Below are 27,433 nucleotides of genomic sequence, written 5' to 3'. Positions count from 1 at the left end.
GCCCAATGGTTTAAAGGAAATATCAATGACAAAAAAAGAGGTGCATGGGTAGAATCACAAGGCCATAGAGACACTATTATTTAAATATATTTCAGAGGACATGTTTTAAAATTGCTTATAGAGAGAGCCACTTGCTACCTTTAAATATTATAGACAGGACAGTGGAGTTAAACAAACGACTCAGGCACTGCTAGAGGGACTGTACATTGATAAGACCTTTGTGGGTTCTGTGCCAATATTTGGCAAAAGCCTTCAATATGGACATAGCACTTAGTAATTCTACAGTAGGAATGTATTTATGCCTTTAACAAAATTTAATTGAGCAGCTATTTGGTGATTTTGCGTCAGGCATTATGCTAAATACTGGAGACAATAAATAGAACTAGATAGGAACAAACTAATCAGATTTAAGCACAAAGATTTTCATGCCATAATGCTCACTGTATCTTAATGTATCATGTAAAAACTTGAAAACTACCTAAACATCCATGAGCAGAGCAGACATTTTAAAATGTATAGTATGCAGTCATTATAAAGTGAAAATTGACATGGCAAAATGCCACTACATTATAAATGAAAGACAAAAACAGAAAATAATTTACAAAATAGCATGTATCATATAAGCCCATCATAGTATAAAAAAGATGCATAGGAAATGCATAGAAAAAATACATAGAAAATAGACTGTCATACAATACAGCCAACACTAACAGGGATTATCTCTATGTGATAGGATTATAGGTGACTTTCATTTTCTTATTTATATATGACAGTGTATTTTTCCAAATTCCCCACAAATAAGTCTTACCTTGTAATAAAAAATTGTATAACACATATTTTTGGAGGAAGAAAATATTGCCTAGAGACCCACAGAATTTTATAAATAGTTCCCAGTGATGGGTAGCGATGGGTAGACAGTATAGGGCCTTGTTACTGTGCCAAACGTTACAATTTTAGAAGGAAATACTTCCCATTGGTCTTGGGAATTAGATATTCCAAAAATGTAAAATGAAATGCTTAAAGGTAACATTTGCAATTTAGTTGACTAATGACAAAACAATGTATTTGTGAGACTTTATAAGTGAAGAAAAGAGAATATCTGAATATCTGTTTCTAAGGACACCTCTAAATGTAAAATTTTGTGATTGTGTAGCAAATGCTACTAAGTCCTTCCCACACACTCCAAGTTAACAAAAAGCTCTGAATGTTATGACAAGACATATGGACTTACTCCCTCTACAGTAGTTTGATGATGATGCCAGATGATTCAAAAAATAATTAGCTGCCGTGTTAAGAAAGTATCTACACACACACACACACACACACACACACACACACACACTTTATCACTCTCTAAAATAACTGGAAAAATGACAAGCTACCTTAGGAAGGGATAAAATATCATCTTCGATTAGATTTCTCAACCTTTTTAAATGAAATCAGTTCTTTTTTTAAAGGAGAAAATGCGGTAGTCTTCATGTTAAAAAAAACAATGAAAATTCCTACTTTATCACTGAGTTACTTAATCTTCACTATACTTGAGTATAATGTTGTATTCTTCAGCAACTTAAAACATTTTGTGACAGTTTAAGTCTCTATAGTGTATTACAACCCAAGCATAGTAGTAAGTAGCATGTTACCACAAGCCTCTATTTATCACATCTCTATAAAAAAAGTCTCCAGGCTACACCTACACCCAATACAAAGTTAAAGCTCAAACCCCTTTGAAGCTCACAAACACCTTCCCGAGACATTACAAAAAAAAAAAAAAAAAAATCTTTTGAATGATGAAGAACAGTGCTAAAAAGAGTGAACACTGAATAAATGCAAACTGCATTTTAGAAACACTTAAAAATGCTTTTGTCCATTAAGCAATTTCATTTTAACAATGATAGAGTGTCTTGAGTCAAGTCAGAAACCTAATTTGAAAGGAGAAAAAAACACCAAACAATTATGCAGGATTTGGAGTATATTTTAGTCGCTTATTAAATACTGGCATAGGTAAATAGCTGCTATTCACCATGCCTCTGGGGAAAACCTCTTGGCTATAGAGGCTTATTAGTGTTAAGCATCTGAGAGCCATGGACTATAAAATAAAATCAATACTGTAACCTTAACTGTAAAAGTCAGAAAGATACTGGAAGAGTTCTAATTTAACAAGATTACAGATGAGATTTTAGAGAAGAACATTTGGGGAAAAGCCATGCATTTAGAAACATTTATGCTACAAGACATCTCAAGGTTTCTGCTGTTACTAATGCTATTATTATCCACACTGGTAACGGTTAGGGTTGATTTAACTGATGTGTTACTTTAGTGGATTTACAGGAAAGTCCTAGAAATGATCTGGAACTTAATTCAAATAAAATCATTAAACTGAGGTGGTAAACTAATTGCTTAGGAACAATTATGATTTGATGTGGTTTAGTGTGGTAGAGAAAAATTCACGAAAATTTTAAGGTCGTCAGTTCAGCAACTCAGTGCAAATATGATTACTCTGCACGATATTCCATTTCTCTTAATGGAAAAGTAGCCAAAACTGGTATAAATTGTAGTGTTTAAGTTCAACCTAAATCTATATTTTTCCTCTAACAAACGTAAATGAAGGGAAAAAAGAACATTCTGTCAATGAAATTACTATGATGGCATATTTATTATCCTAATGGTTTTCAAAATCACGTGAAATTGATCAGTAACAAAACCTCTATTTAGTAATGGACCAATTACATTTGTGAGATAATGTCAATGAAACAGAATATTGTCACAGGATAATGGTCTCCTATTGCTACATCCCTAGTCATTTAGAGAAAATAAATGTTGCCGTCTGGCTGAGTCATTTATTTTCAAAGTAGGAGACACTGATCCCATAACAAGGTTCTGTTATAATAACTCAATTTCTATCAATCATTTGTTGTGCCAGAATGGTACAAGACAGGACATGTATTTGTAAGAATTGTGCATTCCTCAGGTATAAGGCAAAACACATGGTACTTCCAAGCACATAAACAGCCCAATTATTGTGTTATTCAAAGAGTATTTGAAATAAACATGTTAAAATAATTTAGGAAATGAAAAACTTTCTGAATTTTCAAAAAGATCCACGTTGATAAATTTTAAAGACTCATCCTGAAGATCTGCGAATCTCCCTCAATTATTTTAAATCCAGAATATTGGAACATCAAGGAACCATAGTAGCCAACTTTGTTATTTCACAGATGCAAAAACTCAGAGGTTACTGAAATTAAATGATTTGTCTAAAGCCACACCAGTATTTACAGTTTCTGGATCACCTTTATAGTGCTGTAGGCATACGGCAAAGAATCAGAACTAAAAATATGTATATGGCAGTCAATGTAAAATTAACTGTTATATTTTGACATTTTAAACTGCATGTCACACACCTCTAGTAAAGACATTCTAGACTTCAGGATTTTTTATTAGCAACATCTTATAATTAAATGGAAAACAGATTTTTAACCTGAATCCAGCCCAAAGTCTGCAGTCACGTATCCCTGAAATCCATAAACCCTTCAGATATTACATGCATTTATCTGTATTGAAATTTCATGTATGAGGGGGAAAAGAAACCTGTAATAGAGCTTTTGTAACTAGTTTGCAAAACTGAAAACATAACACCACAAGGACTTATTTGGAAGGCTGTTGTCATAATAATGAGCATGGGTTCTGCAGCTGAACAAACAAGGGTTCCCATTTTCCTCTCCTACTTATTATCTGTGTGATAGGTGTCAAATTTCTTAATCAGGATAGTGATCAGTTTAATGAGTTGTAAAATGGGTTTTTTAACAGGGATGAAAAGCAAAAATATATGCAGTCTTAACCCACTCCTGAGAGGTAGTAAGTGCTCAATAAATAGTAGCAACAAATGGCAGAAGGTCCGGTTTTCCTCATTTACATATATTTGTTGAACAAAAAAATATTAATTTATGTGGTTGCTTCGATAAATAAATGATTTAGTAAAAGGAATTAATATAAAATAGTTAATATAACTATTATAAGTTAAAAAGAGACTGAGAAATACAAATATGATATATAAACCATTTTCAATCCTCAATTAAACAAAATGGCCTATAAAATAACCTGAGGAATATGGACATGGATTATATATTAGATGATATTGAGAAATTATTTTTATATTTGCTAAATTGATAATGGTATTGAGGTTGTGTTTTTTAAAAGTCATTGTTAGAAAGAGAAGTATTTACAAGTAAAATGACATGATGTCTGGGATTCACATTAAAATACTTCAAAAAACTAGGAGATATTAAATGCAACAAGATTGGCAAAATATTGATAACAGTTGAAGCTGGTAATGGAGGTTCACTTTATGATTCTAATTTTGACATTTTCCATAACAAAAAGCTTTTTAAAACTTTTAAAATCACGCTTACACATTCAATTCACACCAGCTCTTCTTCACATTTATCCATTAAAATCACTCATATCTCCAATTTTTTTTCTTTAGTTGGAAAACTTTTAATCATGGCACTAATATTAAGAGGCTGATTCTTAAAAAAGAAGATACACATTTTACCATCTCAAAATTTTGACAGTTCTTCCAGAACCCTGATATCTCCTGAATTCACCTCTACTCTCCCATTCACATTCTGTAAGGTCAAACAGAATCTTCCATGAAGCTGCCTAGGAAAACTGTCCATCTGCTAAGATTTTTATGTAGTGTTCAAATTCTCCTACTCCATTTCTCCTACATAGGTAAGTTTGCAAATTGATTCTCTAGGTAGTTTGTAGGAAAACGGGGGTGGGGGGAATCAGCTTTTAAAAGAGAAGATTTAGGCTCTGCTATTAATTATCTGGACACTGGACGAGGCAGCCTCTCTGATCTTTATATTGCTTAGTTATAAAATAAATACCTTAAACTAAGCTGTGCTAAAGACTTGAATAATGTGTTGTTTCCCTGAAAACTCAATTTCTCATCGTATATGCTATTGTTAGTATAATAATTCAGAAGAAACTAGCTTTCCAAGCTACATCAGAATAAACTTAAACATAAAACCAATGTGTCAAAGGATTTGAAATGAAATGTTTCACAACTCCAAGAAACTTTACATGGCACGTTAGGATACAGAAATATACTATCTCTCTTGGGTTTTTCTATCTTCCTATTCTAGGCTATGTTCCATCGATTTAGAGATCTAGTATTAAGTAGCAAGTGTTATTTTTTTCAAACTAATGATCCATCATGGTTTTTCTTCAAAATGTTACATTTTCAAATCATTAAGGTTCTAGAGCACAGAAATGTGAGTATGACTTTTCCCTATTAAGTAGCATTGGCTCTTCTAACACACACACACAGGTTTGCCCCATCTAAACTGCTCTTCTTGATTAGAATACTGAAAGGAGCATAAATATCTGTTAATAAGTAGGCAATATGAGGAATTCTAATGAAAGCCTCCACTGACACTTTATTGTTTTCCTCTTTGTTTGAAAGGTGCTCATCTTGTGATTTTCACCTATAGCAGCATAGCTAAAATATACTACCGTGTTTCCCCGAAAATTAGACCTACCTGGACCATCAGCTCTAATGTGTCTTTTAGAGCAAAAATTAATATAACATCCGGTATTATTTTAATATAAGACCAGATAGAATAGAATAGAAAAGAAAAGAAAAGAAAAGAAAAGAAAAGAAAAGAAAAGAAAAGAAAAGAAAAGAAAAGAAAAGGAAAGGAAAGGAAAGGAAAGAAAAGAAAAGAAAAGAATAGAATAATACTGGGTCTTATATTAATTTTTGCTCCAAAAGACCCATTAGAGCTGATGGTGTGGCTAGGTCTTATTTTCAGGGAAACACGGTATGGCAGAGGTGTCCCTGGAGTTTACTCTCTGATGGCATCGTGGGACATGGAGGTTCACTGCAAGTTCTGTAAGAATTCTTGATTTTTGATACTTTTAATAAGAAGATAAACAAACAAGCAAAACATTTAAAAATTGTGCTTAAACATTAAATTCCAATGATCTCTTCACATTTATCCATCAAAAATACTTGCATGTCTCATTTTGTCTAATTCAAAATTTGATATTTAATCCTTGTGATACAAACTCTAGGAACGTAAGGAATTGTTGGTATTGTATCTGGTCCCCAAAGCGAGCTTAAAAATTCTTCCAGGAAGATTACTAAGAGATTTGCCTTGCCATTTTCTAGGACTTCACTTAATGTGAATGACTTCCACAGAGTATTCAACAGTATTTGTGAAAGCTGCCCTTTCACCTAGCTCCCACAGCTCTGGAGAAACCTTGAGATGATACCATTTGTCAGACTGTAGTTTGGGCCACAGCACTGTTTTCCAATGTTTGAATCTATAAATTCTTGGATGGAAAAAAAACAAAACGTTCTGAAATCACAAACTGAATAAACACATTCAGTCAATATATACTCATGGATATTCACAATCACAGCATCCAGTAGTATATTAAATATTCTACAAATTCATTCATTTAAAAAAAGGTTTAGGGAGGGGGGTGGTAGATGAGGGTAAATGGGATCAAATATATGGCGATGGAAGGAGAACAGACTCTGGTGTGAACACACAATGTGACATATAGATGATGTATTACAGAATTGTACACTTGAAACCTATGTAACTTTACGAACCATTGTCACCCCAATAAACTTCATTAAGAAACAAATAATAATAACAATACTAAAAAAAAAGGTTTAAATTTTTGTTAAAACGTAATTTTCCAAACTTAGTTAAATGCTATTGTATCTAGCATAACTATTAATATTCCTTAAACTCCATTAAGAAATGCTGGTCTCTGATTCCAGTTCTATTAACATGCGACCACACTCTTAGTTACTGTTGTTTATTTCCTATACATGATTGAGCTCATGATACAAGCCAGCATTAACACTCTCTAGCACCGAGTGTTCCCTAGAAGTCTTTGGCTCAATACATTGTATATTTAATACTATATCCTTGCAGAACTCGTATAAAGTGCAAATTGCAATTTAGCACAACATTTAAGACTATATTACAAATGAGAACATTTGCAAAATGATCAAAAATAAATCTCTAGGGCTTGCAAATATATTAAAACTTAAAAAAGACTAGTGGAAGAGACTTATTTATATGACAGAACTGTAATTTTTTAAAAATACTGTTATTTTCTAGTACCCACAGCAACCAGAACATGATGCCTGAACACTGCCTATGTAAGAGTCCAGTATAAATTATTAAACTACTGTTAAAATTGTAATTGCACACCAAAACACCACTCAGTAGTGCTAGTTTTTGCTAATATATCAATTTATTGATTGTTGTGTAAAGATTTACTTCTCATAGTGCTTCAAAGTAAGCTAATTTTTAGGCATGAAGACATTCTTTATCCTCGGTAAACCACCGTTTTTCATAAATTATAAAAAAAATATTGTTTTTTTGTTCAGCAGGTCAAGGGTTGGAAACTTAATTTATTCATATTTGTGTGCCCAATGCCTAGAAAAATTCTTGGCAAATAATAGGCATTTGATAAATGTTAATTGAATCCAATTATCTCAAATCCTAAATGTGTAGGAATTAATAAAATTTTACTACAAAAAAAAGTCTCTCTGAATTTACATTTTATCTAAGATTGCAAGTCGTTTAAATACTCATCAGACTGAAAAGCTGTTAAAATTTCTATTTAGAAACCCCAGATGTATATGACAAATATATTTACCGTATCACTAAGTGTCTGCTAAATAGTGTTTTATATTCAGACTTAGATGAATCAATGACTATTAAAATGGTAATGGCAAAGTGACAGTGATAAGAAATTCTGTCAAATTTTCAAGCATAATTATTAACATTATTAGTCTGTTAAATTCCTGGATATTGAAATACAACTAGATTTAGTGCCATAATAGTAACTTCAATTATAGGAAAAAACAAATACTCTCTTATTTTTCATCTTTTATCAGAAGTTGCAAAAGATGACTCTCAACGATTTAAAGAAAAGAACATCAACTAGGAGTTGGGTCTCTGAATTCACGCCAGTGGAGAAAAAAAATTAAGGTAGATAAGACCTCAGATGGATTTTTTCCTGGGGTAAGAATAAGAATAAAACAAATCTTCAACATGCACATTGGTAAGCTAAAATGGTTCTACAAATTTAACCATTAAAATCTAAAATTATGGAAAATAGTATCCAAAAAAGGAAGTTTTCAATAGAGGTAAAAGTAGTTTAAGACTAGAGAATTCATAGAGGACCAAGCAAAAAAAAAAAAAAATGTAGAATCTAGGAAAGGAATATAACAGTATCTGTATAACCCTTGTCAGTAGCCCAGTTTTCTTTTTTCTTTTTCCACCCCTTTTCTATGTATAAAAGAACATAAGTAAAAATAAATATAAATATTACAATGTAGATGCTGACAAATGTAATTTCTATCACTATTCATCGGAAGAAATTTTGGCAAATTGTTTAGATCCTTACCAAATTTTTAAGACCATAAATGGTACTTAGTTTTAAAATGTTCATGTCTGTATTTTGAAAAATTAAAAATGATAATTATTTTATAATCAGAAAATTGTAATTTTTTTGTTTTGAAAAGACAGAGCTTTAATTAACTATGTGTGTACTATGCTAAAATGAGGATATTTGTTTCATTAAGTTATTTAAAATTATATGAACATTTGTCATTACATGAGCCTAGATTTGGTATTAAAATTTTACCTAATTTCGTTTTAAAATAAGATGAGTATAATGGTTATATCATAGCCTTTATTTTTGCTTAGTCGGAATAAATCTCAATTGTTTAGGTTGGTGTTTCAGATTATAAGGGAAAGTAGAATGTCACAAATTGTCCATAATTTTATCCTTAATCCTCATATTTCAAAAATCAGTTTTGCTAAGCACTATGTATGGCAAGGGTAGATTTTAATGCAAAATTAACACTAACAGAATAAAGCATACCGAGGAAATAATTAATAGCAAATTTCACACATTTTTGCTAGCCGAAAACACAAGCATATTTTAATCAACCAAAAACTAGTTATTGAGTACCCATCAGTGCAAGGCTTTGTGGGACAAACAAGTATAAGACATGTACTAAAGCCATTACAAATATTCAGTGGTACTCAACATGCTCTTCAGAAAACTCCCGTCATGACAGGCAAGGGTGTCTTTAAGAACACTTGAAGATGGACAAGAACCACCACGGGCATTTTATTTTGAAAAGTTAAAGAATTCAATTTTCTAAGAACAAAGGGACTGCATTGGGCTTAGCAAGTTTATAAAGATAGTACTGTACTGCCCTCATTTTTTTCATTGTAGTTGAAGTCTTCTTCCCACAATAGCTTATTGTGCACATTACAAAGTCTTCAGGGTGTTCAGAATTAAAGTGACAGAGTTTTCTTTAAAGCACACTTGAGGATGGTTCATTCTTCCTTACTCTTAATATAACATGCCTTTACTTCTCCAATAACTCTAGGCATCTTGACAAAAGACAATCACCAAGACAATACAACGATTTCACAAAGAAAAAGAATGACAGTTTCCCTTCTGCTTTTCAAAAATGTTTCATAATATGATTTGAGATTGGCTTTATTCAAAAGGCTGAAAGGGGAATCAATTCTTACAAAGTGACACTCCCTCTAATAAAGAACACCTACACTTCTGAACAACACATCGACTGCCACACATTCACAATGTTATTACCATAAGAATCTTTTCCAGAATAATTTTCTGACAGGGAAAATATGGCTTTGTTTAGAATAAACTGACAGTGTCAGTAAAACAAGCAATAAACTATAAAGGGTTGAAGATTTTGTTTTCATTCTCATTTCTGCAAGTCTGATGAAAGTCCCTATTTTTCCTTTCATTCACTAATAAGACTGGAGTTCTGCCTATCAATAGCTCACTTATCCAACAAAGAGTAACTGTGCCCCTACTATGCTCCAAATGTTGTACGTAATTACTTGGTGCTGGTTACAGTCACAGCCAAAACAGATGAAGTCTATAGTATCGGGAGATTTGGACAATTCATCCCACAAATAAATATGTAACAATATATTGTGGGTACAATTTAGGAATGATACTGGATATCAGGAGAGAAAAACAGTAAGGCCTGACTGAAATTCCTCCATTTAGGCTGGGACCTGAAAGATAACAAAGCACTTGCCAGACAGAGTCAGAAGAGAAGCATTCCAGAAGACATGAACTATATGAAGGTCTTGGGTTTTGCATTCCCAAATCTAAACGCAACAGTGGGCTCCGATGCAGAAAGGAGAACTAGATGGCCCCTGCTGAGGCTGGAGTGGTAGTCAGAGGGCAGACAACAAACAGGGCCTAGTTGGTCATATGAGGGAATTCTGATTTTTTCCTAAGAGGAGTGGCAAGTTACTAACGGACCTGAAGCAGAGGAGTGATATGTTATTATGTTTTTATACAGATGATTTTGTCGACTACCTGAAGAACAGATTGGGGAAGGTGTCCCTAGAGCCAAAACTCTCCAGCTGATTTGCAAGACCTTCTTTCAGATGACACGTCATCTCCCGTTACTTCCTTCTGTGTGCACAGTGCCCGGCTGCAGGGCACGCATGGCCATTCTGAAACTGACTTTCGCGCAGTGCTTTCCTATGCGTTTGTCTCTGTCCAGACTGCCTCGTTCTCTGCTAGTTAAAAATCTCAGCCTGCTAACGGAGACCCATCTGATTCAAAGTTCAATTCCTCCATGGAAATTTTTCATTGTGCTTTAAACCCTATGGCACTCGGTATAAAAGTTTGGAGCAGCAAAATTGCAGTCCTGAATAGGGAACTGACTTTGGCTTTAACTGCTTTTTGTCTCCTGAGATTATTAGACACACAGGTCCCCAGCCCTCAGATACACAAACCCAAGACATGGACTGAAAACTACTGATCAAGAGTGCTTTTCTTTTACGTATTTAATAAAATGCAGAACTTGATTTAAAAGACAATTCTCAAATACATTTTTATGGCGCTGAAGTCCTATTTGCATCCACGCACACATACCAACAAAAACTGCAGTTAGCTAATTTTTCATTTTCCATTGCTTAATAATCTCCTAATTACAGAAAAAAAAAAAAAAAAACAGAAAAAAAAAACATGGGTATCTCTGATGAAATAATTTAATTCAATAGAGTTTAAGAATGACATGGAGCTAAGTCTGAATTCAGAGAGCCAAATAATACTTATTTCTTGAAGCTGTATTTCCCCCCAAAGCTGCCCTAGAAGTGAGTCATTGTTTTATCTAGAAAAAATAACTAGATTGACTCAAACGTGAAATGACATTACACTGTTATTTATTTTCTATACTGTAACTACTTCCAAAAGGAATTATGGCCTCTTATTTAAATGGGAGCTTCCATAAGTGGCACCTGCAAACTGCTTAAAGTTTGGCTTCTCCCTGAAGTACCCGATACAGAGAAGCAAACAGATTTCATTGTATCATAATCAGTCATGTACATAATTGGGGGCTCTAAAAGATCATTCTGTCTGGGAAAAAAAAAGTCCAATAAACATATATAACATGAGATTTGTTTAACTTAACTTTGACAGCATTTGACTAGTACATTATCACAAAAATAATTTCACTACAGTCATTTCATGAAGAAAATACAACCCATATTGGTTCAATTATATTTTGACTAGATGAAATGTATGCAACGAGCTGACATACTACTCGAATGTCCCTAGAGTCATCTGCTTATTACTCACCTTGATCTCTTTCATGCCATGTTCGACTTCCAGCAGCGGGTGAATTCGGAGAGGGATAAAAGTCTCCTGTAGGACTTGGTTCCATATTTTCATCTATGGATATAGTTTTGGGTCTTTTGCTGTTAAAATATGACAGTGATCACATTAATGGGATTCCTAGCAAGATGTGTAGCATTTGAAAGTATATCATTTGAGAAGAGTCTTATTACTGTGGAAATTCCCACAAACACAAGTAATAGTATTTCAGCATCATTTTGAAATAAAGGTGAGTATTCAAGACATCAACAGGAGTAGCAAACATTTCCAGTTGTATATATTAGTTTATCATACTATATTGCCTGACAAATAGGACGCTTACTATATTTACCTTTGAGATGTATCTCCAAAGAAAGTTCAGTAGCAAAAAGTGAATTCTTAATGTGGTATGTGTACTAATTTTGAAATTGTTATGAAAATTATACCTGAGTTTTAGAATTATCAAGTTAATAACACTCATTTGTATAGTATTCGATATTAACAATGTAATCCCTTCATATTAATTTAAAGAGAAGGTAATGTAGTCCATTAGAACAAAGCTCAGTAGAACATGAGCTTTTGAGTGGGACCAGTGAAATATCAAATCTTAACTAGGCTACTTCTTAATCGCAAACTTTTTAACCTTTCTAAATTCAATTTACTCATCTATAAAATGGAAATAAAAAAAACGTAGCTCAAAGGGGAGTGGCTGAGAGGATTAAATTAGTTATTAAAGGTAAAGTTCTTAGTTAAGTGGCTAGTATTTACAAGCTACTTAATAAATGGTAATTATTAGTAGTAACCCTATAATTAATAGTATTTTTAAAATTTATAGTACTTTACCAATTATAAACTATTTCATATATTTTTCTTTATCTTTTTCTAAAAATTACATTATTGATCCTTTATTCTTAAGCTCCACCATGAAAAACAGGCCACTGCCAAATTCAAACCAAACAGTATACTATTTAAATGACATATTTTAATAAAGAAAATATGGCTCATTTCAATTATTAAGAAAAGTTAATTGTTAGAGCAGAGATTAAAAGGCAATTTTATGGCACATGCCATATAGCTTGATATACTACTTTCATATATTCCCCACTAATACCCTAGTGAACAGTTAATTATGACTATGAAAATTGATACTTTTCCCTAAATTAAAAAAAAAAAAATCTTATTCACATCTATGCAGGTAGAAACTTTTAAAAAGATATCTTCTGAATTAACTCCATACAGTGACAATAAACATAATGTCACAGGATTTCAGAGTTGGAATTGGCCTCAGAAGTCATACACATAAACAAATCTTCCTTTTTTCTTACATGTGGGAAGACAAATTTGGAGAAATTCAGTGAATTGCTGAGGGCACATGAATGCAGCAAAACGGCACACAGTAAGTCTGTGCTCTTTCTTGTTTAGAAACAACTGCACTGTTTCTAAATTCTGAAAGCATGTACACATCTGGGTATATTCATAGATATACTTGTAATTAATTTTTGATTCACAACTCCCAGAGGATTAACATGATTTGGAAGGTGGCAATTTCTATCCATGCTAAACCATAGGGAGAGTAAATAATAGTTCTTTAATTTCTTCATATCTTAGGATGTATATTTTTTAAACCCTCCTTTAATCTAATTCTCCCATCTGTGACTCAGTAGTAAATACATATAAAAAATTTGAAATGAGGCAGAAAATATTTTTGTAAGGAAATAACAGAGAAATGTTTTTTAAAACTTTTTTTTTCTAAATGATATAATATCTGATAACAAATGACCATTAGGAAAAATCTGTGTTGACAACATACTGATCTAACGGACAAGATAAGAAATTACTGTGCACATTTTAAAAATAGAAAAATTAAAGCATTTTTAAGATCTCACCATGTCACAGACAATTTTAGTAATAATAAATTCAATTATCCTAGTATGCAATCTATGTAAAAATACAATTTGATCATAACTGACATAAAACTGAACTTAATTAATATGTAAATGTACATAGCTCATAATTATTGAAATGCAATTAACTTTTATTATTAAGAATAGCATAGAAGATTAGCCAGATATTTTTTCTTATTTTTGAAAAGTTAATATTATAAAATGTATGTTTTGCTCTGGAATTCATATATTCATTATATTTGATCATGGGTACATCTAATACTCTGGAAATGAAATGGGTCTTCATATATTGAAGATCCAATTCAAAACAACAACAAAAAACCAATAAAGCTATAATATTTATTCACCTTGCCTTCTCATTAACTCAATCCTGTTCTATCATTCTATAATAGCAAAACATATCATCATGAAATCCTATGCACAATGACTTTCCAAGATATTTACCCCTCATTTAAATAGAAAACCTCTTTGCAAACTCCTGTGGGACTGAGTTACAATAAGAAGGTCAAAAGAGAAAAATAAGAATGTCCACAGAGAATTAAAAAGCAAAGTAACCTCACTGTAGCTCTTCCCCAACATAGGCTGGTTATACCACATCTCAGAGCAGGTAATATTTTCATCGGTAACTGAGAATTCACTACATTATTCAAAGAACATCGACTAATTGGAGAACTTGGCAAAGTTAGGCCTAGAATAAGGCCTTATTCCGTTAAGCTTAAGTAAATGACACCTTTTATTGTTCATGTTTCATTATCCTATCCCCAGCTTGGTTGTAACATTAGGGTAAATAGTTACCAAGATGGATCAACCATAAACCAGAGACCTTTGCCATGGGGCTGAAAGTTACAATAAGACTGAAAGCTACATTCTTCAAGTTGTCAAAAGGATGGTTAATTTATAGAATTATAATATTTCATACAAAATAAAAATCATATTAATACATTTTCATAGTTCCCTGGTCACCCCAAAAAGATTTTTTTAAATGCTTTGAATAACAATTACATTTAATTTTCAAATGCTGAAATAAATTATACCAGGAAAGATGAAATATCTGTGTAAAATCAGCAAAAACTCCTTCACGCTTTGCTTTACTCCCCCTATTCTTTACTTATCTACCTGCCTATCTACCTACCTACCTATTTGCACATAGACTGAGAACCAGAGTAGCTCCCTTTTCAGTTACCTGCTTGGTGGAGAAGACAGCGACCGCTGAAGATTGACCCCCGAGTTCATGTCATGATAGTACGGTTGGCTTGGAATTTCTCCAATTGGAAAGTTGACTCCAGTTCCCTGGGTTATGGGTGCTGAGGAATGAAAAAAAAAAAAGAAAGAAACACGGGGATTGACATTTACACTTGTCATTTTTATTCAAATGTTATAATCTAATATTTTCCTGCTACTCGGCAAGGATGAGGAAAACTCTTGTTTACTTTAAGACTCTAATATCAACCACATACTGGGGCGGGACTTGAAAACTTCCTCCTGATACCAAAGTTCATGTGTGGAAACGAAAGGGACTCAGACTATAAGCATTGATGACCACGTCCCCGATTCCCCTTCTCTAACCGTCTTCACTCACTCCTTTGCATTAGTTTATGTCTATCACCCCCCTAGTCTATAGATGCATAGGAGGAAACAAAATATGCTCAGCACCAAGCAAAGCGCTTTGCAAACTAAGTTGACTCTCAAAAACCAAATCATCATTAAATAAATAAATATAGAACAGTTTCACAAATAAATACCAAATACTATTATTCTATAATAATAACATTAATATAAGAAGGAATTAGAAATCATTCTATGATTACTTGATATAATTTTTATAATTATTTGATCTAATTTGATATTATTTACGATTGATATAAAAAAATCCTTGCATCAGGGCAGGTATATAAGTAAAATGAACAAATATGAAAAAAAGGCAAGTATTTTTTTCCCCAAAAAAAGCATATTCAGGTTTCATCTATGAATGGTAAGTATAGTTTTTCTCAATAATTATGTTTTGCATTTTTAAAAAGTGTTTATGCCACAACTTTACAATTTAAAACGATTTAATTTAAAATACACTCCTGGGGTTTTGCTCATGTATTAGGCACTGAGATTTCTCCATATAAGTATTGGTTTCTGTACATCTGTTTAATTTTAAAAATTTGTTTCTAGACATCTTGAATACACCCGTGAGGCCGTGTGTTATTAGAATGAGTAAGTCTTGGGAGGTAGATTGCCTTTTAGTTTGGACTTACTCTACCACTTAGGAGCTATGTACCTCAGTTTCCTCAACTGTAAAATGAGGAAAAAAAAATAACCTACCACACTGACTATTTTGAGGATGACATGAGGGAAGGAGTAATAAAAGCCCAGCTTCATGTCTATGTATAACAGGGGTTCAACAAATGTGAGCACCCTTCCTTCTTTGCTTTTCCTCCCAAATTTCTTCCCTGACAGGCTGGAGTGGTTATCAAAGATGGATGACTAAGTCCAAAAATATACTAAAGGCAGCTGAAGAGGTGAAACAAACCCACTTGCTGTAAGTTTCTTCGTTTAACAAGTTATTGATCGTTCCCTTTACTGGGAGGTGCTGTAAGGGATACAAAATGGTCTAAGACAGCCCTAGTCCTTAATAAAACAAATCAGGCAACAAAGTGGGTAAACGAAACACTCATGAAAACATAAATGCCAGCCTAATGCAGACTGTAATGAAATTGCCCAAATGAATGACATGGTCATTAAATGCTATAGGATTTCAAGGAAGAAGAATCTCACACAAGCTTGAGGAGTCCAAGACACCTGTGGAAAAGCCAAAGTTGGCACTGGACCTTGGAGAATGTGTAAGGTATTGAAGGGAGGTCATGATTCTGAACAAAGGTTACCGCAGGGCAAAGCCATGCGCAGAGATAATACGCAAGGTGAAGAAAAGGCAAGTGGGGTCAAAGGCCAGCATTTAAGAATAGTTTCTATTTCTTCATCAGTTTTCATTGAGCCTTCGAAGGCCCTAATGAGAGAAAGTGTGTCCTGAGCTATGGCAACAAAATTCTAGAGCCCTGGAGCCCCCCTCTAGGAACACAGTCTCCTTAACCTGTCCTGACTGCCTCAAGTTGAATATAAAATTCCAAAGGGACTGCAGATTTTTCAGGAATTTTTCTTACCCAGAATTTTTTTTTTATAAACATTTGAAATGTGTTCACTATCAGCTGAATTATATCAGGCCAAGATTAACTTAAAATGTGTTAAGAAAGTGTGATCATAAGGCACATGCTTTACTGCGGAGAAGACGCAAGAAGTATACAATGAACATCTCTCTTTTCCCGTTAAAAATTAAATAAATCAATATATACAAGATTCATCTCAGCTCCAAAATTCTCTAGCTCCTGTTTTCCGTTAGATGGTTCATGTTATATAACATACTTTAGCCACATTTTACGCAAAGTATGTGTATTCAATGTGTTAACTCTGCCTGATGGCTTAAATCCTTTGGAAAGCTAAAATGTAGCTGTTTGTTGTGGCTTGAGGTATACCAAAGGTGAAAAAAAAAAAGGCAAGGTAAGAAATCCCACAGTAACCGCATGCTTTAAAGTTTATTATTAGAATCACGTTCTATGTGACATTGGAAAGCAGGGTATGTGTTAGAAGGAGGCATTTAAAGGGGTTCCATGAAAGTAAGCAACGTGTCCAGTTCCTATAACAGGAAGATACAATTCAAATAACTGAGTTACTAACAGGAAACTTATAGGTTATATCTTATACAAACTATCTGTAATGTCTCAAGCTCATGCAATTTTTAGGCAAAGATCTGTAGTCTCTAATACATATGGCTTGATAGTCAACACAGATTGCATGACTATAAACACACTAGGTATAATTTATAGTGAAATGATAATAAAATGTTTTCAGAATTTTAAAAAATTTTGTTCCAGAAGGATTATTCTAGAGGATCAAGTCAGCAATAAAAATAACTTGTGTGCAGATTTATACATGAGCACTGTAAAAATTGAGTGTGCATTCTGACACTAAATGTGTGACTACAGAAAGAAAAGTAGATTAATAATAAACACGGCCAAATTCTAAAACAGCACATCCACAAAATTTATTTAATGACAAAGTGTATGAGAACAGCAAGTCCCAGGCAAATAGTCCTGTTTAAAAGCCTCTGAGAGAACTTACATCAGATGCAAAGATCTGCTGTAGCACCTCTCCCAGAAAGGGGCAAGAAGCCTGAAAGCCGCAAATCACGTCTAAGAGGCTGCCAATATCCTCTTAGAAACCAAGCTCCAAAGAATCTCAGATTCTAAGGGTTAGAGGCCAACCCTTAATCTCTCTTATTGTTCTCCTTAGTCCACATGCTGATCCTAAATCAACTTTTAAGATGGAGATAATATCATTCAACAGAAAGATCACTATCCTAAAACTGAATAGCTTCATTAGCTAAAGTCAACATACACATTAGTGGGTCATATGATAATAAAACCCTCGAGGACAGAAACCATTAACATACCGTAAACCCTCGAGAAATCAGAATTTGTGAAATGCAGCATAAGGGTTGTGCTGAAGTTTATGTTTACTTAGGAAACCCTTAATTCATAAACAATAAAGTTCAATTGTGTAAATAAGATTATAATGTGGATATATTAAAACACTTAGGAGAATCACTTCTCAAGCCTTACAGAGACATCTATTTACACAGCGAGTAGAAAATAAATGTTTGCTGAATAAATTACTTAATGAATAAATATAGATAATGTGCTAATTACAAATCAGTACGGTTGTTGTAACAGATAATATAAAAGCCTCTAAGGGATGACAATATGAATTAAGAAGAATGAATGAAGTATGCTACATTTACATTTCTGATCTGTTAAATAGAAAAGGATTTTTTAACCTATTTGTTTTATGTTTCAAATTCATAGTTTTCAAAATATCACTCTGGGTTTTTTAATGTTCTAACGTGGCTCTCCTTCTACAGCAGCTAGCGTAATGTTACCTATAATGAGGAACTAATAATATTTTCTGACAGATGACTGTACTGTGCTTCTGAAACTATCGTGGAACTTCGGAAAGGACAAATTTAAGCAAATAATTTCATAATGTCATGTAACTGTAGCAGCATAGCTCCTCTGCTGAAGATCAGTATAGGGGACACACACACACACACACACACACACGAACACACACACACACACACACACACCTTCAAATACCCTCTTCCTTACATGATGCCAGAAAGTGGTAGTAAGTCAGGCATGTTCCTTTCCAAATTAAACATAAACATAAAAAACGTTCTAATGTCAAAAGCGTTCACACACCACCTGCGGATCAGGGCAAACGCACAAGGCCCAGCCCCTTGGTCAATGGAGTAGAGCGTCAGAATCCTCTTGCCCAGCAAATATGAACCCTGGAGCTACTGGGATCTAGGATGTTAGGTTTTGGTTTCTTTCACTGCCCCCCAGTAAGCAGACCTATGACAGAAATCTTTTGGGCATCCATTTATCCACTGCAGAATCATGTCCGAAAGGAAACGTTACTTAATGTCTGAAATATTCACATATATAACTCCCTCAGATAAATGCTATTTGCACTGGCCACATGAGAAATCTGAAATCTTCGAGAAACTATGGTTCAAAAGTAATCTACTAGCTTGGAGATTCCTTCCCTAAACACAACTCTAAAGTACTACCTATACTTTCCCCTCAGTAACTCCCTCTCGGTTTATTGTTTTGGACCATCATAATTCTTGCTCACAACGTCTGCATTTGACCCAAATGAAAAGCACAATTAAACACGGACCAGAGGGCCACTGCATCGTCTGAATAACATCATTCCAAACTGTAAAGCTCCTAGCAAGATGTCAAGTGAAAACACTCCCTTCAAAGAGACATAAAGAAGCTAAACCAGAGAACAGAGCAAGAAGAAGTGAGTCACCTCCTTCAACGTAATCAGTGTGCTAAGAGCTGCAGCTTAGATATATATTTGCACACACTAGTAATAAGTGAAAGAGGAGGTTAAGGAAACTTCCCCCTTGCTTAGTTATCTGGCCAGGTGAACTTACCCAAGAAAAATCTCATCCGGCCTGACAAGAATGGTGTCTCAGGTGAGGTGGTCAGTGAAAACAATTGGGCATTGTTTTGGATAACAATGCTTTCTATCTATATCCAACTGCAATCTGCAAAGTTAATTTCTACATCCCTCTACACTCTGCATATTAGCGCGTATATCCTGTACATCGCCAAGCTCCCACCAAAATGTTAGTAAAATGAAAAAGCACTTATCTACAGGAAACTTATGTGGATTATCATAACAATACAGAGTACATTTAATTAATCACACTTCCTTTGATATAAATGACCATCTATGGTCACAGAGAGAACAGTGAATTAAATGAATACCAATAACACAGCAATCAGAACAACCCAAATATGATTTTTGTACAATAAAAAATTTTCATGATTTAAATGCAAATATTATAGAAAATCATACACTATACATTCACTTATGATTTCATCAAAAGGTCAGAGATTTTAAAACTCTAATTCTCGTATTATGTGGCTACTCATCATACTGTTTTTAAGGTTCAAAATATAAAATATTTTAAATCTAACTGTAAAACTAAGTAATAAGAAAACAATTTACTTACTTCTGGATACCCTCACGAGTTCTGATACATTGAAGACTCCAGATTTTACAAAACTATCCTCAAGGTATCCTGAAAACAAACATCAAGGGGGAAACGATCAGCATAAGCAGGAAGCAAATAAATGATTAAACACTAGAACTCACACAAGTGGTTTTAAACCAAAGGTTAGAACAACAACAAAAACGTAGGTTTACAAAAAACAAGTAAGAGCAAAACCCTTGTGAATACAAACTGGGTCTCTTTAAACAAAAGTAAAAGGTTTACATGCTAAATAATCTCCTATGACACTTTTTCCTTAATTTTATAAATGTACAGGACAATTGATATAGTTTTCTTTGTCCTCCCCCGCATAGAGAATGAAGTTCAGGGGGCATTCAGCTTGTTAGCACCTGGTAGACCAAAGTCCATGCACTAAAAGAGAGAGAGAGAGAGAGAGAGAGAGAGAGAGAGAGAGAGAGAGAGAGAGAGAGAGAGAAACCACAACCACAATTAGCACCTTGTTGGAATTACTTCAAAGATGTCTTTCTTTCACAAAACCACTGTTCTTTCACAAATCCTTCCCTGAATAAGAAAAGTGAGCTGCTGTTACCAGCACTCCCACCCTTGTTCCAGGGTCATGACTCACACAAATGCATATCTTGTACATACAGCAAATACTTTGCATCGACCTATTTCCATGCACCTTTAATATACCTCACACAATTGCCCTGTTTTCTCATCCTTGCTACTACTCTCTTGGACTCCCTTCTGTTTAAGACCCCTGGACACTTTCCCTAGCAAATGGTGGTCAATCTAGGCCTCCAGGAATGCCACATGACCCTTCCCTGACTTGCAGGTACAGGGTTCACAGTGGCTATGGCCGATGGTTCAGGTGCCTGAGGAAGTTCAGACATGTTTGGTAGCTGGTCTGGCTATGTCCAGGACGAGAGCTGAGGACACCCATGTGAAGGAGGTATGATGAGTATGAAGGAAGGAGGAATATGGTTCCTCTCTGTTGTGCCAGGGACAGAATAAGAAGAGTTTGAAAATCTTCCGAATTAAAATACTTCCAGGAAAAAAAACTCTAGGTTGCAAGAACGGGCAATTTGATCAGATTTCCCATAAAGTTTTAGGGCTGACCAAGGGATGAGATTCAGTGCAGGGATGTGAGGCATGGGTGGTGTAGCAGCACAGAGTACTCAAGAGAAAGAGCTGGGATTTGACTCCTAACCACTGTTTAATAGTGTGGAATCCTGGCCATGTTACTAGACTCTCTGTGCCTCAGTTTCCTCCTTTATAAATTGAAGATAATAAAATTACCTACATCATGGAGTTGTTATAAATAATTGGTGAGACAAAAATATAAAACCCACAGCAGGCACTGATTAAATGTTAGCAATAAGTTAGGATTGGCCAGTGGAGTCAACGATCACCCCTACACTGAATTATGCAAACTGGGTTCCACACCGTCTCAAATTATTTGTAAATCTGCACTTAGAAAATTTACCAAAACAAAAGTTACCACACCACGTTTAATCACACATAGCATAAAAAGACAGAAAATCATTTAATTATCATATATGCTTCCCTGACGTGAACCGAGGAGTCATGCATGTCTGAACAGTGTTTCATACCCACCCATCTATGTTCTTTAGAAACAGCACGAAAGAAAGAATGAGAGGGAATTATGAGATCCAGGCTGGTGACAAAACCTACATCTCATATTAAGTCATTACTCTGAAAAAAACATATAATTTTAAGAGGATAATAACAAAATGTCCCCATTTGATGTACTTCTACTTGAAGAAACTCCCACTTGTTGAACAATTAAATTTTCACCAGGTTGAATTCATTTCCGTGATTACTGAGACACTTCTAGGTTAGTCAACACTGTACAAAGTGCTAAAAGCCATGAAGACCAAAAAAAAAAAAAAGACATTGATCCCCTTTGTATGGTTGGAGATAAAGATATCTCTAATTTTCTGAACCACTGTAGGCTGTCATTAAGTATGAAGATTTCTGTTGCTTTTGTGGTTGTTTCAAAGTATTATAATCTATACTTTGTTTTATATATGGTAAACATACAATTTTATGTATGTAAATATATTAAACATAACCTTATTTATACATTAAATTAGATCTCATTTAACATGAGTACAGCTCATGGACTTGACCAATCAGACAAGATTACTTGACCTCACACACTGTACTCCGTAAATGGCTGCCGTCATATCTTCCTCAGGCAGCTCCCTTCTGATCAAAAGGCCCTCTTTCTGCATCCTCTACTCTCATCCTTCAGTATCTAGTCAAACCACGTACGTACTCCATAATCTGCTCTTCTCTCTTCCCCTCCCAACCCTTGTATCAGCTAAAACCGCTCTCTTTCTTCTGTAGTCACACAGCACCTACTCTGTACTTATTTTATAGCACTTTACACATTTCAAGTTTTCCAAGATAAATTTTCAGCTCCTTTATTTGAAGGAGCAACTGGGTTTTATTTGTGCCTGTATCTCCCTTAACAACTAACTCAGGACCTCTATATATAGTAACTACTAAATAAACTACTACTACTCAGCACTCTATATACAGTACTTTTGCACTTACAGAACAAAACTTTAAAATTCAACTTTTTGAAATGGGCACAGAACATATTGGTAATTTCGTAACAGCGGTGGCATAGATGGCTTAAGATTGAAGGATAACTATATTGAGCCTTGTTGTTCCCCAGAACTCATTTGCTGAGGGTGTTATTTAGGCTTTTGGGTAAAATGGGAAAGAACAATGATTAGAGTTCAGGTTGTATCTCTGACTTGGTTGTGTACGAATGTATAACTTTAGGCATTGAGTACAAAATAAACTCCAAGAAATTAGACGTGTTTAAAGAGTAAGCGTTCAAAAATAAATGTAAAATAAATTAATGAATGAGTAAATCAACAGGGAACATTTTGGGATATTTCTATAAATTTTATCATGTGTAATGCATAATAGCATTTTAACATGTAGCTATCATGTGAAGTTCATTCCTTATTACTCCAATGATTAGTCGGGGCTCCATTTGCTTCTCAGTCATACCCATTGTGATGGAATGGGGTGTGGACCTGTTAGAAGCAGAATCAGAAGGGAGGGAGGAGCTACCTCAAGATAATACTATCAGTGGATAGACAGTAAAGCAGTCACACATACACAAATACAATGACTATCTCATAGAAAATGAAAGGCAATTCAGAACATAGCAGGGAATTTCTCGACTCCCTACCCCCAATTCCCTAAGTTCTAAGGAATCTGACTCTCCAAGGAAAACTGAGTTGTTTTACTAAAACTATGGAAGGCATTGGAAATATGTCAGAACTGCTTTGGCATCCACTAGACAAAATGTACCACCATAGCTTCCACTCCTGCATGGAACACAATGAGACTCCCAAGGGTGAGCTGTAACATCTACTGACTATGACCTTATGGGAATGGGGGTGGGTGGGAGTCAGGCAACTGGGAGAAGCATCTGAAGCAGATAGCTGCTACCTTTCATGTATGTGTGAACGCAGCACAGCCTTTACAACGGACTGGCATTATGCAAGATGAGGTCGAGTACAGAAAAGAAATAACGGACGACACAGTACTTGGATAGCTAATAGTGTTTGCTCACAAGACACAGGAAACAATACTTAAGGCAAAATAAGTGAAGGAAATTGTGCAGGGGGTCAGGAGCCCCACAGCAGTATAGAGTGTGAGACTCAGCAAAGCACAGCTTATTGCTGTAACTTCCAGGCTGTGGGGCCCTTCCAGAAACATGGTTTTCATGTGTCACATAGACCACTGTGAATCTAAATAGCTGATACAAAGGCCAAAGATCTTAAAGCAATCTGGAGACATTCATATAGTAAACTTGCTTCGTCTACCAGAGGAAATATGAGTATCTCTGAGGCAGAGCAGCTGTTTAATGGTTATAGAGCAATATTACACAACAGCTTAAGCCAGGAAGCAAAAAACAACTCGGCATTTATGTGATGCTGTATTTACACTGCATGTATGCTTTTAAAACATAAAATTGAGTAGGAAATAAAGACCTCTGCAAACTGAAAACTCTCAAAGGCAATATCAAATTATATTATTTTACTTCTTTTTTTTTAATTTTTCTCTAACAAAAGCAACAATAAATCACTACTCAAAGTTAATATAGTGTTTAACCTCCTTTACAAACAATAACAGAGGAACACAATGGCATATCTAACTGTTAATATCTCAAATTATAATCAGCACCATTTCAATGTTAAACAACATTTACATAAGAAAATCCAAAGGAAGACTGATAACACACATTTTTACAGTCGACTGTGTTCTAGTCTTGAAATTAAAAATAAATAAGCCACAGAAAGCAGTTATTAAATTCATGAAAGCTGTCTTCAAGTATTTGAAGGACTGGTAATGTAAATGGTGGATTGGACTTATTCTACATAGTTCTAGGAACTGTTTTTTGGCCCAATAAGCAGACTTGTCATCCAGTAAGAAAAGTCCCAGACAGGAATGCGAAGCCTTGCAAAGGTAATAATAACCAACACATGCTAAGCTGCAGCGCTAAGGTTTTCAAAAACTTTAATTCACACAATGCTCACAATTGTCCAACAAGTTGTCATGTTACTGTTACCATTTTGCAGATGACAAATCTTGTGTCTACAGAGGTAGGGGTTTCCCAGTGGCTGTGAAGACCCCCATTAGATTTGAGAATTCTCACTTTGGGTGGGAAATTGGATACAGACACCTCTGAAGCCCACTGCAACCCTCATATTCCACTTTTTTACATGGCTGTTTGCTGTTAATTTTCGCATTGGTCTTTTTGGAGGAAGAACAGGACACTAGGTATCTCACAGGTATTTTCCTGCCCTGTGATTCCAATTATTCGTTTCCTTCAATGGAGTGTAAAAGATGCCCAGATCCTTTGGTTTATGGGTGCAAAGGGGGAGAAGATAAAATTATTTCACACTAGCTCTTTGCCAACTTCAGCCACCACAACTAACCTTTGGTGATTGTCTGGTAGGGGGGTTATAAAACATGGCTCTATATTCAGTTTCTCAACTGATCTGAACTGTCCATGATGAAGGATGAAATTGTGTTTGTGAAACACACATACTAATCATTGCAAAGATAAGGATTCACTGCACAGACACTGAACCTCTCCCTATGGCCAAGGTTAACAATCTAGTATTTAGTATTTAGAATTAGATTTACCTTTCAGTCTGAAATGCAAATCCCTGATGGTGATTTAAGTGATCTGGTAGAGAGTCAGAAATTTTCTGACTTTAACACACTCTGATAGTACTATATTAATATGTTATTTGTGTTTTTTAGTATTTTCTCCCAACCCATCAAATTTATTTCTGCATATGTTTATATAATATACAAAACTATTTTTATAAAATTGAAATCAAATTTAAATATATTGATATCCTGCTTTTTTCTAATTAACATCAACTCTTTCCCTTTAAATTAGTTTATCAAAAGCATGATTTTAATGCCTGTAAAGTATTACATTGCATGGATTCATCGTTCTCTATTTGACCAATCTCCTATTGTTGGCATTTTCGGTTATTTCCCATTTTAAAAAATATTGTAAACAGCACTGCCATTAACATCTTCATACACAAATCTTTCTCAGCAATTCTCATGATTTCCGTGGGCTTGACTTCCCAGAAGTGGAATTACTGGGTCAAAGGACATACACTCTTTTGAAGTTCTTGGTAAACTCTGCCAAGCTACTTTCCATACAGGTTTTTGCCAATGTCTACTCCTTCTGGCAGATCATGAGTGTGTCCATGTCACCACCATGCTGCCAGAATTACACATTAATCATATCAGTAAGGATTTTTAATTGTGGTAAGTTGACAGAAAAAAGATATCATTAATTTTCATTTGCTTAATTATAATTTTCATTTACTTAATTATAATAAAGTTGGATGTTTTTTTCAGATACATATGCATTATTTCTTTGAACATAACATTCAAAAATGTGGAAAACAGGAATTGTGCTAGCAGGATATTTTATCCCAAATGTTGATGAGATGATTTCTACAGTTTCACAGTTAGTAATAATGTTCACTATGAATTGATGATTTTTTTCATCATTTGATATATTCACTTATTCCTACTCTTCTCAGAGTTTTAAAAAATGTTTTCTCGTCAGAATGATTATTGACTATTACTAAATGGTTCTTGCCACTAGTAGAGATTACTTTTTTTTTCTTACAGCATTCATTACTGTTATATATTACTGAATTCTCAGATTATACTATCTTTGCTTGTCCATGGTATATAACTCTTTTATTTGACTGTTTAATTGATTTGCTAATGATTTCTTCCAATTTCTCTATATGTAGTTGGGATATCTTTATGAATTTTTGTATTTTATTTGTCAAGTTTTCATACCAGGGTTATATGCATGTTTCACAAAATGGTTTGGATAACAGTCATTATTTTTTATGAAAAAATATGAAAAGTTCTTGAAAGTTTGGAAAATTTTAATGGTAAAAACCATATTTCCAGAATCTGTTTCAGAGAATATTCTTAGACAACTTTAAGTCTAACACGAAATTTATTCTACTCCTGTTTTCTGGTCTTGAGATAATTTTATTATATATTTTCCAAGAGTGTCATCAATTCTTTCAAGTTTTTAAATTATTAGCATATTTATGGCTTATTAAGTGGGCTATGTTTATTTTTATAGTACAGTAGTATAGCATATTAAATATATTATAGTTATATTAAATTATGTTAAAATATACTAAAAAAAATTAGCTCTGCCATTTACTATTGTAAACTTAATGCAAGTTAGGCAAATTTTCTATGCCTCACCTTTCTCTTCTTTAAAACAAAAATGATAATCATAGTACCTTATAAGTCAATATGAAAACTGTACGTTGTTTTCAAATATTAATATAGACATTTCAAGAGTGGGAAAGGGAAGGTAGAACTTCCAAATTAACAAAGAGAAACCAAAACACAAAGAATAGGAACTTAAGACAGCAAAAAATAGGACATAAGATGTAAAAATAAATAATATAAATTAAAATAGAAGGAATAAAATCAAGTATATCATCATTACAATAAATGTAAATGAACTGAATTATCCCATAAAGAGAGTATGCAATCAACTCAAGCAAATAAAATCCAGCTATTTTCAAGAAACACAAGACAAAAAAGATAACGAACAAAAAGTTGAAAGAGAAATCAG

General features: G+C 34.1%; 1 protein-coding gene across 14 annotated transcripts in view; it reads right to left on the bottom strand.

Annotated features, from left to right (window-relative positions):
• Window positions 1-27,433, bottom strand: part of NFIB (nuclear factor I B) — a 416,044-nt gene that overhangs the window by 41,590 nt on the left and 347,021 nt on the right. For all 14 annotated transcript variants that reach the window (XM_074330380.1, XM_074330381.1, XM_074330383.1 and 11 more), the window contains exons 4-6: window positions 20,233-20,301; window positions 14,788-14,908; window positions 11,686-11,804 (exon numbers count right to left, since the gene is read on the bottom strand). In XM_074330380.1, the coding sequence (XP_074186481.1) occupies window positions 11,686-11,804; window positions 14,788-14,908; window positions 20,233-20,301 (309 nt within the window). The remainder of the gene's footprint in view (window positions 1-11,685; window positions 11,805-14,787; window positions 14,909-20,232; window positions 20,302-27,433) is intronic.

This window comes from Rhinolophus sinicus, linkage group LG04 (genome assembly GCF_036562045.2).
Source record: "Rhinolophus sinicus isolate RSC01 linkage group LG04, ASM3656204v1, whole genome shotgun sequence".
NCBI classification, from domain to species: Eukaryota; Metazoa; Chordata; class Mammalia; order Chiroptera; family Rhinolophidae; genus Rhinolophus; species Rhinolophus sinicus.
Note: the sequence above shows the minus strand (reverse complement) of the source record. Positions and strands in the feature narration are given on the sequence as shown.